A 12,483-nucleotide genomic window follows, 5' to 3' on the forward strand; every position below is an offset into this window, starting at 1 on the left:
TCGGAAACGTACTGGGAGCCAGTGTAGGTCTTTCAAGACCGGTGTTATGTGGTCTCGGCGGCCGCTCCCAGTCACCAGTCTAGCTGCCGTATTCTGGATTAGAAAGAAACAAATGACAGTATCTGGATGCAAAGATGATGCTAAACATTGCTTGCCCCTTTCTTCTCCTCCTCCTCCTCCTCCTCCTCCTCCGCACAGGCCTTTCTATCTGCTCATGATACGGTGGCCCAGAAGGACTATGAACCAATCCTCCCACCTTTGCCAGATAACATCCCTGAAAATGAGGAGGCGATGAGAATCGTCTGCCTGGTGAAAAACAAGCAGCCTCTTGTAAGCTGGACATTTGATTCTAAACTTGTGCCGTCATCTTAAGAAACTTTTTTGTTCAGATTTGAAGGACGGCTTCACAAATGAAGAGTTTTAACACGAGCTTTAAAAATATGAGAAAGGAGTAGGATATGCCCATGAGGTGCTTTTCATGAAGAACAGATTTCACCGTGTAAGAATCTTCCTTCCCCAACGTAGCGCTTAAGAGAGCTTAGGCAGCGCCGCAGTGATCAGAGTAATGTGAATTATTTGCTTTGCTTTCAGATACAGAGAGGTGCATATTTTCCCCTACTGTTAGAAAGTTGTTACATCTGCTGAGGTTTGAGGGCGGCCTTGTCGTGAAGCACTAGCCTGGTAGTCATAGCATAGCTGTCAACCGTCCCTTATTTGGCGGAAAACTCCCTTATCCCAGCACCGTGTCCCGCTGCTGTCCCTTATTGATGATGTCCCTTAAATTCCCCGGGTTTCAAAGGAAGCAGCTCCTCTCCCTCCCTCCCTGCCGGCCAGGGAGGAGGGAGGCTCCAACTGGGTTGCTTGGCTGCGTTGCTCACCCAATAAGGAGTCTAAGAACGACTGGGGGGTGGAGCTTGCATGCCTTGTGCCGATCAAATCGGCCGCATTGCTGGGGGCTCGCCTTTGCTCAGCGCTTCCCAGCAGAGAGGTGACGGTGGTTTTCCTTGCTGCATCCCATTTGCCGGGTTGCTGCGCTGTGGGAATCACCGCTTGAAGCTTCGTTTGGCTGCTGGCTGGGCTTTCTGCTTTTGGCTTGGAGGGGCTGAGAAGTTGAAGATACCTGTGCCTGGAAAACCCCTTATTTTGGCTGCTGATCCCTTATTTTCGAGGCTGCTGACCCCTTATTTTCAAATCTGTAAGTTGACAGCTATGAGTCATAGGTGGGCAAGGAATTCCACATGGAAGTCAAACAGGATGCTTGAGGAGAGAATCCTGCACTCCTTACCTAGCTTAGAAATTCAATGGGCTGCTGTAGGAGAGAGAGAGCCCCAGCGGGGGCTAGCAACCTGTGTAGGCTTATTAAAAGGCTGCTTTGGGGGTAAAGTAAGCTAGAGAAGAAAAACGATATGGTTAGAAATGTTACTGAAGGTTATATGTAAGAGGTGGAGACATTGAGGAAATCCAGCTGTGACTATTGCATATTTTTCCCTTACAAAAACCCCTCTAGTGCAGTTAAGCGTATTATTTTGCTTATGTAGTGTAGGGACACAGGTGGTACTGTGGGTTAAACCACAGAGCCTAGGACTTGCCGATCAGAAGGTCGGCGGTTCGAATCCCTGCGACGGGGTGAGCTCCCGTTGCTCGGTCCCTGCTCCTGCCAACCTAGCAGTTCGAAAGCATGTCAAAGTGCAAGTAGATAAATAGGTACCGCTCTGGCGGGAAGGTAAACGGAGTTTCCATGTGCTGCTCTGGTTCTCCAGAAGCGGCTTAGTCATGCTGGCCACATGACCCGGAAGCTGTACGCCGGCTCCCTCGGCCAATAAAGCGAGATGAGCACCGCAACCCCAGAGTCAGCCACGACTGGACCTAATGGTCAGGGGTCCCTTTACCTTTACCTAGTGTAAAGTAATTAAAATTGTTTCATGATATATAGGTAAAAAGAATGCCAGCTGTTAGCAGCATCTGATATTTATAGAAGGAGTGTTTGTGCATCGAATGAGGACTCCAGCCTTAATGTTTCTAACAATCTCTCACCATTTGCAATAATATTTAAATGCTTGCTGAATTCTTTGTTTCTATTTCATTCACTGGTTCAGTGATATTCTCTCTCTCTCTCTTTTTTCTTTTCTCTTTCTCTTCCACCCTAGGGTGCCACTATTAAACGCCATGAGCTAACAGGAGATATTACTGTAGCGAGAGTAATCCATGGTGGATTGGCAGATAGAAGTGGTAAGATGAATTCTAAAATACACAGCAAGGAAGGAATGTTAGTTTGGGGGTGATTTTTGTGTACATGCGTTAGGTTCTGTAGATTGACTTCTCTGCCAATCTTGCCTCGCATATGATCATTGATTCCCCTTGTCTAGAACTCTGGCTAGGATGCAGGCATCCCTCAGAAGGGCAGAATATTTTTGTCCCTCCTATTTTCTGGCAGAACCCTCAATGCCCTCTTTTCTGCCATAGGGCTGTTATATGCTGGAGACAAACTGGTCGAGGTGAATGGAGTTCCAGTGGAAGGCTTGGAGCCAGAGCAAGTAATTCACATTCTGGTATGATATTTACATTTTTAATACCTCCCAATGAGAACATCAGAAGGTCTTAAGTTGGTCCATCCATCCCTGCATCTTTGGCACTCACCTGTAGACCCATTCCTTCCCACCTTTTCTTTTATTATCTTTGCAAAAAGGGAGCATGGAAGATTTGCAGGGAAACGGTTTGCAATTTTTATTCCGTCTTCCCATAAATACATGTAAATTTCATTGATATGAAATATGCATTTGAGTGCATTTCTTTAAACGCAACATACTTTTGCTGTTAATATTTTGGGGAACGGAACTGCATCAAAAAATCTAGAAAGGTGCATCATCCAGCCAATACTTGCATTCTGATCTGCAAGCAGGTCTGGGAATATCAAATCAGATCAGTCCACGGGGAAAAGCAAACACCAGACCTGATCTTGTGACACCTTAAAGGTTCATGCATGTTATGCTGAATTTCAGGATATACTGTATTACACACACAAGAACACACACACATGATGCGGGGGGAGGGGGGAATTGTCAGCAGGAAGACATAAAGGAAAGGAAATGCAGAAAAGTCCAGTCAATGATTGCGGTATTAGCAGTTGTCATTCCCCAAAAAAATCCAGCTGTGTTGATACCACATAAATGCTGGCATTGGTAAGTCAATCAGACATGCAGTGTGATTAAAAATCCACTGACATAATCCAGACACAACGGATTTTCACTCAGCTATGTGTGTTAAATTGGATTTCCGGTGCCACGGTGTCTGTTGTTACCAACGCAGTTGTTTTCAAGGACAGCACTTAACCCGAATACCCGGACATCTGGTTGATTTGCAATGGTGCTATTGCATTAAATTGTAATAATTAAAATGGAATAATTAAACCAAACACCCAAAAACTACAAGGACAGCTTTCTACGCAAACAAAATGTTTATTGGTCCCCATTGGCAAGCCCACACAAGTTAATTCAGGTGGACCTATTAAAAACTGAACTGTTCTCCACCACCACCATCAATAGCATTCTTCCTGGATTCTCTGGTGACGTGTTAATAAAATCTCCAGAAATGTCACCTAGCAAACAAATTGCATAAATGTCAGAGGCCTTGGGGATACTTTAAACATGTTATTTGGATACTGCCTATCTGCTCAAAATGGTTTGCAGTTTAAAATACTGGCTTGCAATTCAATGGGCACACTACAAAACGGAAAGCAGGCCAGCATAAGCAAATTCAGGTATCTTCTTCTTCTTCTTCTCTTCCTTTTTGGCGATCACTCATAGCCAAGTAAGATTGTCTTCCATAAACACGGTTTTAACAATGAGTCCGTAAGTGACTGTGGAGGCCAATTCGGGATCCACCCGTCTTTCCACTGTGGGGACATTGGTTTCCAGGCGGGAGTTGATCACGGTGAGGGTTTGCCAAGCATGCCTTCCTCTTAGCACATTTCTCCCTTACGTCCTGAGTTCGAGTGTCTTCCCCCCCCCCCAAGAAGAAGCATTTTTAATTTATTCAGATAGATAGATAGCTTTAACAGTTTCTTAGCATTTTCTTAAAGCGATAGGCTATTATGGGCCCTCCCACAAGGAGAACCTCTAAAAAAGCCACTGTGGAGGAGAGTTTCCTTTTTTTTCTTTTTTTTGATAATATTTATTAAAGTTTCAAAAAAGTTACAAAAATGAGAAAGAAAAAAAAGAGAGAAAAAAGAAAAGAAAAAAACAGAGAATACAAAATACAGAAAAATAAAAACAATTAAAAACATTTCCCTCTTTCCATGTCTTGTCTTTCATTTACTTATTTCCCTGACCTCCTCACACCTTCCTTTTTTGTATTCTAGTTCAATTAAATATTTCAGCAAATCCTTTCCAGGTTGGTTTTTATCCTAATCCAATCTTCTTTATCCTAATAATTTATCTTAATATACTGTAATTTTACATTCTCTTCTTTCACCAATTAGGCATCCATTTTTACTTTATTTAATCTTACTTCTCCTTAAAACTGATATATTTAAACTTAATCTCTTAAGACATTTCCTCTAGGGTCATAAAAATTTCATTCCACGATTTTTCCAACTCTCATCAATTTTTTTTTAAAATCTCCATATATACATTTTAAACTCCCAGTTTTCTTCCACCGTCCCCCCTCCCCGGTCTCAGCCCCTGCCGTCAGTTCCATCAACCTCCAACAGTCCATCAACCTGGAGATCTTATATCCGAGGCTCTTAACTCTTCTTCATGTCCCATCTGCCGATCTTCTTGATAATCTTTGGTACTAAAAAGCAGATCTCGGGGGAGCTCCAACCCATCGATGCTCATATTCCTTCTTAACAGGTCTGCCAGATTTCCATAGTTAAGGCTAGGGCCCATAAGGTATTCCAAATCTTGTTTCACAATTCTTCCAAGTCCAAAGGCCCCAAAAGCTCCAATCACCTCTTGGCTCAAATTCATATCCCAAAAGTCATTTGATCCCCGCATAAGGGGGTCTCTCCACCTTTCATTTTCCAGATCAGGCCAGATTCCCACCTTCAATGACTGGCTTCTCCTAATTACAGTCATATAAGGCCTCATCTTGTAATCCTCCATTTGCCTCTGTAGGGTTAAGGCTCCCCCTTGCATTGCTTTATACTCCATACCAGCAACTTTCTCCTTCTCTAATTCATCAATATGTTCAGTTAAGAAAGATTCCTCTGCCGGGTTCTTGTCGACTTCTATGCTGGTGCCCACTTCTGTTCCCAAAATATCAATACTGGTAGCCATGGCATCCATCTGTTTATGCAGCTTTCCCAACAGATAAAATGTCCTATTCAGTACAGACACTACTTCTTCCTTAACCAACATTCTTGAGATGTTCAAGGTCAAAGCTGGTTTCTCACAGTCTTTATCTTTATCTTAAAACCAATATCCCAGCTGCACTCTTGTAACAATGTCCCAAAACTCCCTCTAGAGGGAAACAGTCTCCATTTGTCAATCCTATCCAGCACAGTTCCAAAAGTAAAATAGTAACAGTTCCAATTACCTTTTCTTCTTTTTTAAACGCAGAAGCGGACAGTAGAAACAATGGCTTCTTTTATGTCTTGACAGCTAGCTGTCAAATTTATCCTGTTTACCGTCGATGGACTTTTTGCAGACAGTTCCCAGGTTCAGAGACGTGGTGCTTCGATTTTTAATTTTCCAGCTTCTCCTGCAAACTTCCCCTGCTTCCAAGGGCAGTAGTAATAGTAGTTTCAATCAGTGGAGTTTTAATCCTTTACGAAAGACTTTCCAAGACCTTAGTTAACAACTTCTTTGCTTCAGTCTATTTACAGAAAGGGAAGGTGGACTTCCTGTTTAAACCTTCCCCGTTCGGTGCCAGATTAAATTATTTTACAAGTCCAATTTCCCATTCTACTCACGGGTTGTTGTTTAAAATCCAATTGTCCACAAAAAGAAGTCAGCGCTCTCCGACAGCGGCAATGCGGCTTCGCTCCGTGCAAAAAGCGGTCGATTCAAAGCACCGCGCCGCTCACCACCATGTCGCTCCGGATTCCCGATATCTGGCCTCCTCGCGAATAGGGGGGCGCAAAAGGTGCCAGCCGAATCCCAGGTTCACAGGCTTCTCCACCTGTGATTTCTAAGGGTCTCCGCCTTCGCCGTGGCGGTCAGACCCTGTTTTTCATGGAGCCGGTTCCTCCGATCGGGAGGAGCTCCGCCATTGCCGGAGGCGCCAACCCGGAAGTCTCCTGCGTTCGAGTGTCTTCAAAGCCTATGACACCCTTGGTAAAGGCTGTTCCCTAACTGGAGCGCTTGCAGGCCAGTGTTTCCCAGTTGTCACTGTTTATACTACATTTTTAAAGATTTGCCTTGAGACAGTCTTTAAACCTCTTTTGTTGACCACCAGCATTACGCTTTCCATTTTTAAGTTTGGAATAGAGTAGTTGCTTTGGAAGATGATCATCAAGAGTCAGGTGGCAGCTGCCCCAGTTCTCCTTTGCATGCACCCAGGGGGAATCTCTGCTGCTCAAAGCCTTATTAGCCCCAATAACCAACAATTACGGGACGCGGGTGGCACTGTGGGTTAAACCACAGAGCCTAGGACTTGCTGATCAGAAGGTCAGTGGTTTGAATCCCTGCGACGGGGTGAGCTCCCGTTGTTCGGTCCCTGCCCACCTAGCAGTTTGAAAGTACGTCAAATTGCAAGTAGATAAATATGTACCACTACAGCGGGAAGGTAAACGGCGTTTCCATGCACTGCTCTGGTTCAGAAGCGGCTTAGTCATGCTGGCCACATGACCCAGAAGCTGTACGCCGGCTCCCTCGGCCAATAAAGCGAGATGAGCGCCGCAACCCCAGAGTCGGTCACGACTGGACCTCATGGTCAGGGGTCCCTGTACCTTTTTAACCAACAATTACACACTTAAAATGGCGTCGCTGTGAACTTTACTAATCCTGCCTTCACAGAAGTGTTTTTTAAAAAATCTAGAACTGCTAATCTGTTGGTTTGGGTGCTGAAATACTTTGCATTTGTCGTTTTTGCAGGCACTGTCACAGGGAACTATTATGTTCAAGCTGATTCCAGTTTCTGATCGGCCAGTCAGCAATCAAACGACGGTAAGATGTGTTCATTTCTCCAGGTCTCTGTGGCTGCAGAGAGTTAATCAAAGTAAGTGTGGCTAATCCAGTTAATCCCAAAAGGAGAATTGGTACTGTCAATTCAACTCCCATTCCTGAAAAGCCCACAAACAAGGCCTGGGGGCAATCATGCTATCCTGTTCCCAGCAGCTAGTATTCAAAAGGATGATGTCATAATTTACTCCATCTAAGGCAGGCGTCAGCAAACTTTTTCAGCAGGGGGCTGGTCCACTGTCCCTCAGACCTTGTGGGGGCATGAACTATAGTTCATGGGGGGGGGGGAATGAATGAATTCCTATGCCCCACAAATAACCCAGAGGTGCATTTTAAATAAAAGGACACATTCTACTCATGTAAAAACACCAGGCAGGCCCCTCAAATAACCCAGAGATGCATTTTAAATAAAAGGACACATTCTACTCATGTAAAAACACGCTGATTCCCGGACCGTCCGTGGGCCGGATTTAGAAGGCGATTGGGCCGGATCCAGCCCCCGGGCCTTAGTTTGCCTACCCATGATCTAAGGGCTGTCAAATCTGTGCTGTTTATAGAGACATGTTACAGTGCATCTAGAAGTATATACAGTGGTACCTCAGGTTAAGTACTTAATTCGTTCCGGAGGTCCGTTCTTAACCTGAAACTGTTCTTAACCTGAAGCACCACTTTAGCTAATGGGGCCTCCCGCTGCTGCTGCGCCGCCGGCACCCGATTTCTGTTCTTACCCTGAAGCAAAGTTCTTAACCTGAGGCACTATTTATGGGTTAGCGGAGTGTGTAACCTGAAGTGTATGTAACCTGAAGCGTATGTAACCTGAAGCGTATGTAACCTGAAGCGTATGTAACCTGAAGCGTATGTAACCTGAGGTACCACTGTAAAATCTTGAAGGCCCACTGGCTTCTATATGAACCTGACAGTTTATGATATTCAGGAGCAAAGCTCTGGTGTGTCCTGCCAGTTTCTCAGTTACATTTGGTAGGCATGAGGAAAAAAGGCCTTTTCTGTGGCTGCCGCATACTGCAGAATTCTGTCCGTGGAGAGGCTTGTCCATTGCCGATTTTCAGGTCTTCCTTCCAGACAGGTCTTTGAACTGTAATATTATTTCACGCTCTCCCTACTGTCAAAGGTGGATTTAGGGCAGCATAGCCGGTTCTGCCGCACTGGGTACTGAATTTTGACCTCGCACAGGGTGCTGCTGAAATTTGAAAGACCAGATTCCACCCTGATCCTGTTTACATTGTTAATGTTTTATCATATCATGTTTTAGCCATGCCTGTTGGGTTCTTCCATTACACACAGCAGCTTTAAACATAGTTCACAGACAGATGGGATGTAAATATTTAAAATAAGCCTTCTCTTTATTGTATCAGCTCTATGTGCGAGCGATGGCAGATTACTGGCCCCTTCAGGACCCCGCCATTCCATGTGCTGACGCAGGACTGCCGTTTAAAAAGGGAGACATTCTTCAGATTGTGGACCAGAACGATGCCCTGTGGTGGCAGGCGAGGAAAGTCTCTGACCTCAGTGCCTGCGCTGGACTCATCCCCTCGAACCACCTTCTGAAGAGGTAGGAAAAACCAATGTCAGCTGAAAAGAAGGTGGCTTTGTGGCTGAGTGGGGATTTGAACCAGAATCTACCTAGCCCTAGGTAAAGGTAAAGGGACCCCTGACCATTAGGTCCAGTCGTGGCCGACTCTGGGGTTGTGGCACTCATCTTGCTTTATTGGCCGAGGGAGCCGGCGTACAGCTTCCGGATCATGCAGCCAGCATGACTAAGCCGCTTCTAGCGAACCAGAGCAGCGCACGGAAACGCCGTTTACCTTCCTGCCGGAGTGGTACCGATTTATCTACTTGCACTTTGGCGTGCTTTCGAACTGCTAGGTGGGCAGGAGCATGGACCGAGCAACGGGAGCTCACCCCGTTGCAGGGATTTGAACCGCCGACCTTTTGATCAGCAAGCCCTAGGCTCTGTGGTTTAACCCACAGCGCCACCCACATCCCTTTTTTTTGCTATTTAGTGTTAGATCCTATAAAACTGGAACAGTATAAACAAGAAATGCGGTTGTATTCCAGCATATGAGGATGTGTAGGCAAAAAGCGTGTAGGTTCTTCATTTGGTTTCCTTTCCTGTTGCTTTGGGCTTCTTTGACACATAGGGTGGAAGAGGCTAGTTTTCCATCTTATTATCATTCTGGAGCACAGAGAATAAGAATGCCCCGTCTGAAGTGGGACCCATGGAAACTGCATTTATTCTCTTTTTAAGGAAGCAGCGAGAGTTCTGGTGGTCTCAGCCCTTGCAACCTCACACCTGCCTCAAATCAACCATACGTGAGTAGAAAGATCCTCTGGCTGTGAATAGCGGGTGGGGAAGCTTCTCTGATACTTACTTCATTTGCTGTATGGCCTCCTACCATTGTTGTTGTTGTTGTTTAGTCGTTTAGTCGTGTCCGACTCTTCTTGACCCCATGGACCAGAGCACACCAGGCACTCCTGTCTTCCACTGCCTCCCGCAGTTTGGTCAGAAGTGGATGTCTTTCTGGAACTCTCTAGCTTTCTCCATAATCCAGCGCATGTTTGCAATTTGGTCTCTGGTTCCTCTGTCTCTTCTAAATCCAGCTTGCACTTCTGGGAGTTCTCGGTCCACATACTGCTTGAGCCTTCCTTGTAGAATTTTAAGCATAACCTTGCTAGCGTGTGAAATGAGTGCAATTGTGCGGTAGTTGGAGCATTCTTTGGCACTGCCCTTCTTTGGGACTGGGATGTAGACTGATCTTCTCCAGTCCTCTGGCCACTGCTGAGTTTTCTCCCACCATTGACTAGAGCACAAATCAGACCCCACCATACATTGAGGGGCAGTGACAAAACCCATAGGGTACATCTAGCTCAATACCTTGGTTGACGAATGCCTTGCGACTCAAACGTTTTGGCTCCCGAGCGCCACAAACCCGGAAGTGACTGTTCCAGTTTGTGAATGGAACCCAAACGTCTGACAGGGCTTCTGATAGGCTGCAGGAAGCTCCAGTCGGATGTCGCGCCTTGGTTTCCGAATGTTTTGGAAGTCAAACTGGGTGCAGCTTTCTGGAGTTTCAGACAGGGAAATCCTAGCTATGGAAGACTGAACCAGCGAACTTCTGCTTGCAAAGCAATTGCTGAGTTATGGTTCTTCCTGGTATATTTTCATCTGTTGGAAGCCGTGTGTGTGTGTGTGTGTGTGTGTGTGTGTGTGTGTGTGTAGAGCAAAAGTTCTGGCAGTCTCCTTAACTCTCCTGTTTACTTTCTTTTTAATTTCCTCCATGGATTTTCTGTGAGTAGTAAGTACTGTGGAAGAAGGTAAGCACAGGCGTCTGAATATCATATATTTCCTTTTAGATATGCCAGGCCAGTGGTGCAGTTAGGTAATTTTCATCTCTAGACTGAATGGTCTGATGGAGGAGAGATCGTTAGATGATAATGTACACAGACCTTCCAAGTGTCCCTATTTTCCAGGGACAGTTCCGGATTTACAGAAGCCGTCCCGGTTTCTGATTTGATCCCAGAATGTCCCACTTTTCCTTAGGACGTCCCTATTTTCATCAGAGAAGTGTTGAGTTATGCGACCCTGGAGCCAAGGAGATGTAACTATACAACTTTTAGAAGACATCTGAAGGCGGCCCTGTTTTAAAATGTTTAATGTTTTATTATTTATATATGTGTGTGTGTTGGAAGATGCCCAGAGTGGCTGGGGCAACCCAGTCAGATGGGCGGGGCACAAATAATAAAATTATTATTATGGAATTGGATGGCCCTATTTTCACCGGAGAAAGGTTGGAGGGTATGGTACACATTTACTTTGAAATGTGTCAAGCCAGCCTTGTTTCATTTTGTGGCCCTCTTCCTCCTCCTCTTCACATTTAAAGCCAGATTAAAGCTGCACTTTTGGAAGCAACCTGAGAACTGAATCACAGCCACCCTTCAGTATTTGCACTTATCTGAATTTTGCAGAGTAATTGTCCAACCAAACAATGCTTACAAAGCTGTATACATTAGGAGAACGTGTGCATTAAAAAATGAATATATTAGTGAAAAATGACACACTAAAATGCATTCTGTTAGGAGAAACTGCTTGCAAAAATGAGCACATTTAGTAAAAGCTGCGTACGAAAACGTGTTTGGAGAAATTTGCAGTGAAATGCTGGAAGATTTTTATGCGGATTTTTAAAAAAGGGCAAACTTCTGCAGAAAAACAGGGAACTGAATTTAAGACTCAGTTTAAATTCCAATTTAAGGGGGAGCAACTGAGAAAACTGAAATGGACTGGTTTTTCCATCCCTAGTGAAATGTAGCCTCAGTCTAAAAGAAAATTAGACGTACCTAGTATCTGAAGAAGTGTGCATGCACACGAAAGCTTATATCCAGAACAAACTTAGTTGGTCTCTAAGGTGCTACTGGACAATTTTTTAATTTTTTAATTTATTTCGACTGCATCAGACCAACATGGCTACCTACCTGAATTTAGACATACCTGTTAATGTTCCCAACCCCTACATTGCACCGTGGTATAATACTGAAACGCCAGAGAAAATCAATAGAAATGGGATCTCTGGTTGGATTAGTGATTGTTTCTGTCATTGTGTGAGGTTAAAAGCAAACCAACTCATGGCCTGGTTTTGTTTCCGCTTGCCATTTTTTTCATACAACAAACAGAAGAAGACATGCAGATTGATGAGAAGTGTGTAGAAACAGGTAATGGACTTTGGGTTTTTTTGGGGGGGGGGTTGTTGTGCAAAAGGGACCACAAACCTGGGTATAAGTGAAATGCTCTGTTAAATTATCTCTGATGGAATATCAGCAAAACGAAGTGTGTGTTTTCAATTTTTTTAACGTGTTATCATTCTGGTTTTATCAACGGATGCTCATAATAAAGATAACCATCAGGAGAAGTATAAGTTTTGTAAGGAATGCTTGATTACGCAGTTTAAGCCTCTCTTGTGACTGTTTCACAAGTCTCACAAGCTGAAAAGCTTTCCTTCCTACCAAGCCGTTTTTTGAGCTTATGAATATTATTTGTACAGCAAGGGAAATGGGCCCTGCTTAATTCAAATGGGCTGAAGGATTAGCGTTTCCCTGTTCCTCTGCAGATCTAAGGAGGCACATGAGTAGTCATTTTTGTTACAGAGGAGCACATACCTTGCAGATGCTCTATCTAAAGGATGCCTTCTCTTGCCATGTCTAAAACATATAGAGGCCGGGCTCAGGGCGGCTAACAAGCAATAATAAAAACAAGTTGAATGAATACAACTTAAAAACAAGATTAAAATACAACATTAAAATATTGAAACATTAAAATATTAAAATGCAGCCTCATCAGAGGAGGAAAAAG

General features: G+C 44.4%; 1 protein-coding gene across 1 annotated transcript in view; it reads left to right on the top strand.

Moving 5' to 3' along the window:
• MPP4 (MAGUK p55 scaffold protein 4) overlaps window positions 1-12,483 on the top strand; it is a 37,138-nt gene that overhangs the window by 7,214 nt on the left and 17,441 nt on the right. The window contains exons 6-13 of the mRNA XM_053362443.1: window positions 199-330; window positions 2,148-2,229; window positions 2,464-2,549; window positions 7,035-7,106; window positions 8,495-8,691; window positions 9,388-9,452; window positions 10,437-10,454; window positions 11,808-11,846. Coding sequence (XP_053218418.1) covers window positions 199-330; window positions 2,148-2,229; window positions 2,464-2,549; window positions 7,035-7,106; window positions 8,495-8,691; window positions 9,388-9,452; window positions 10,437-10,454; window positions 11,808-11,846 — 691 coding nt within the window. The remainder of the gene's footprint in view (window positions 1-198; window positions 331-2,147; window positions 2,230-2,463; window positions 2,550-7,034; window positions 7,107-8,494; window positions 8,692-9,387; window positions 9,453-10,436; window positions 10,455-11,807; window positions 11,847-12,483) is intronic.

This window comes from Podarcis raffonei, chromosome 1, assembly GCF_027172205.1.
Source record: "Podarcis raffonei isolate rPodRaf1 chromosome 1, rPodRaf1.pri, whole genome shotgun sequence".
NCBI lineage: Eukaryota > Metazoa > Chordata > Lepidosauria > Squamata > Lacertidae > Podarcis > Podarcis raffonei.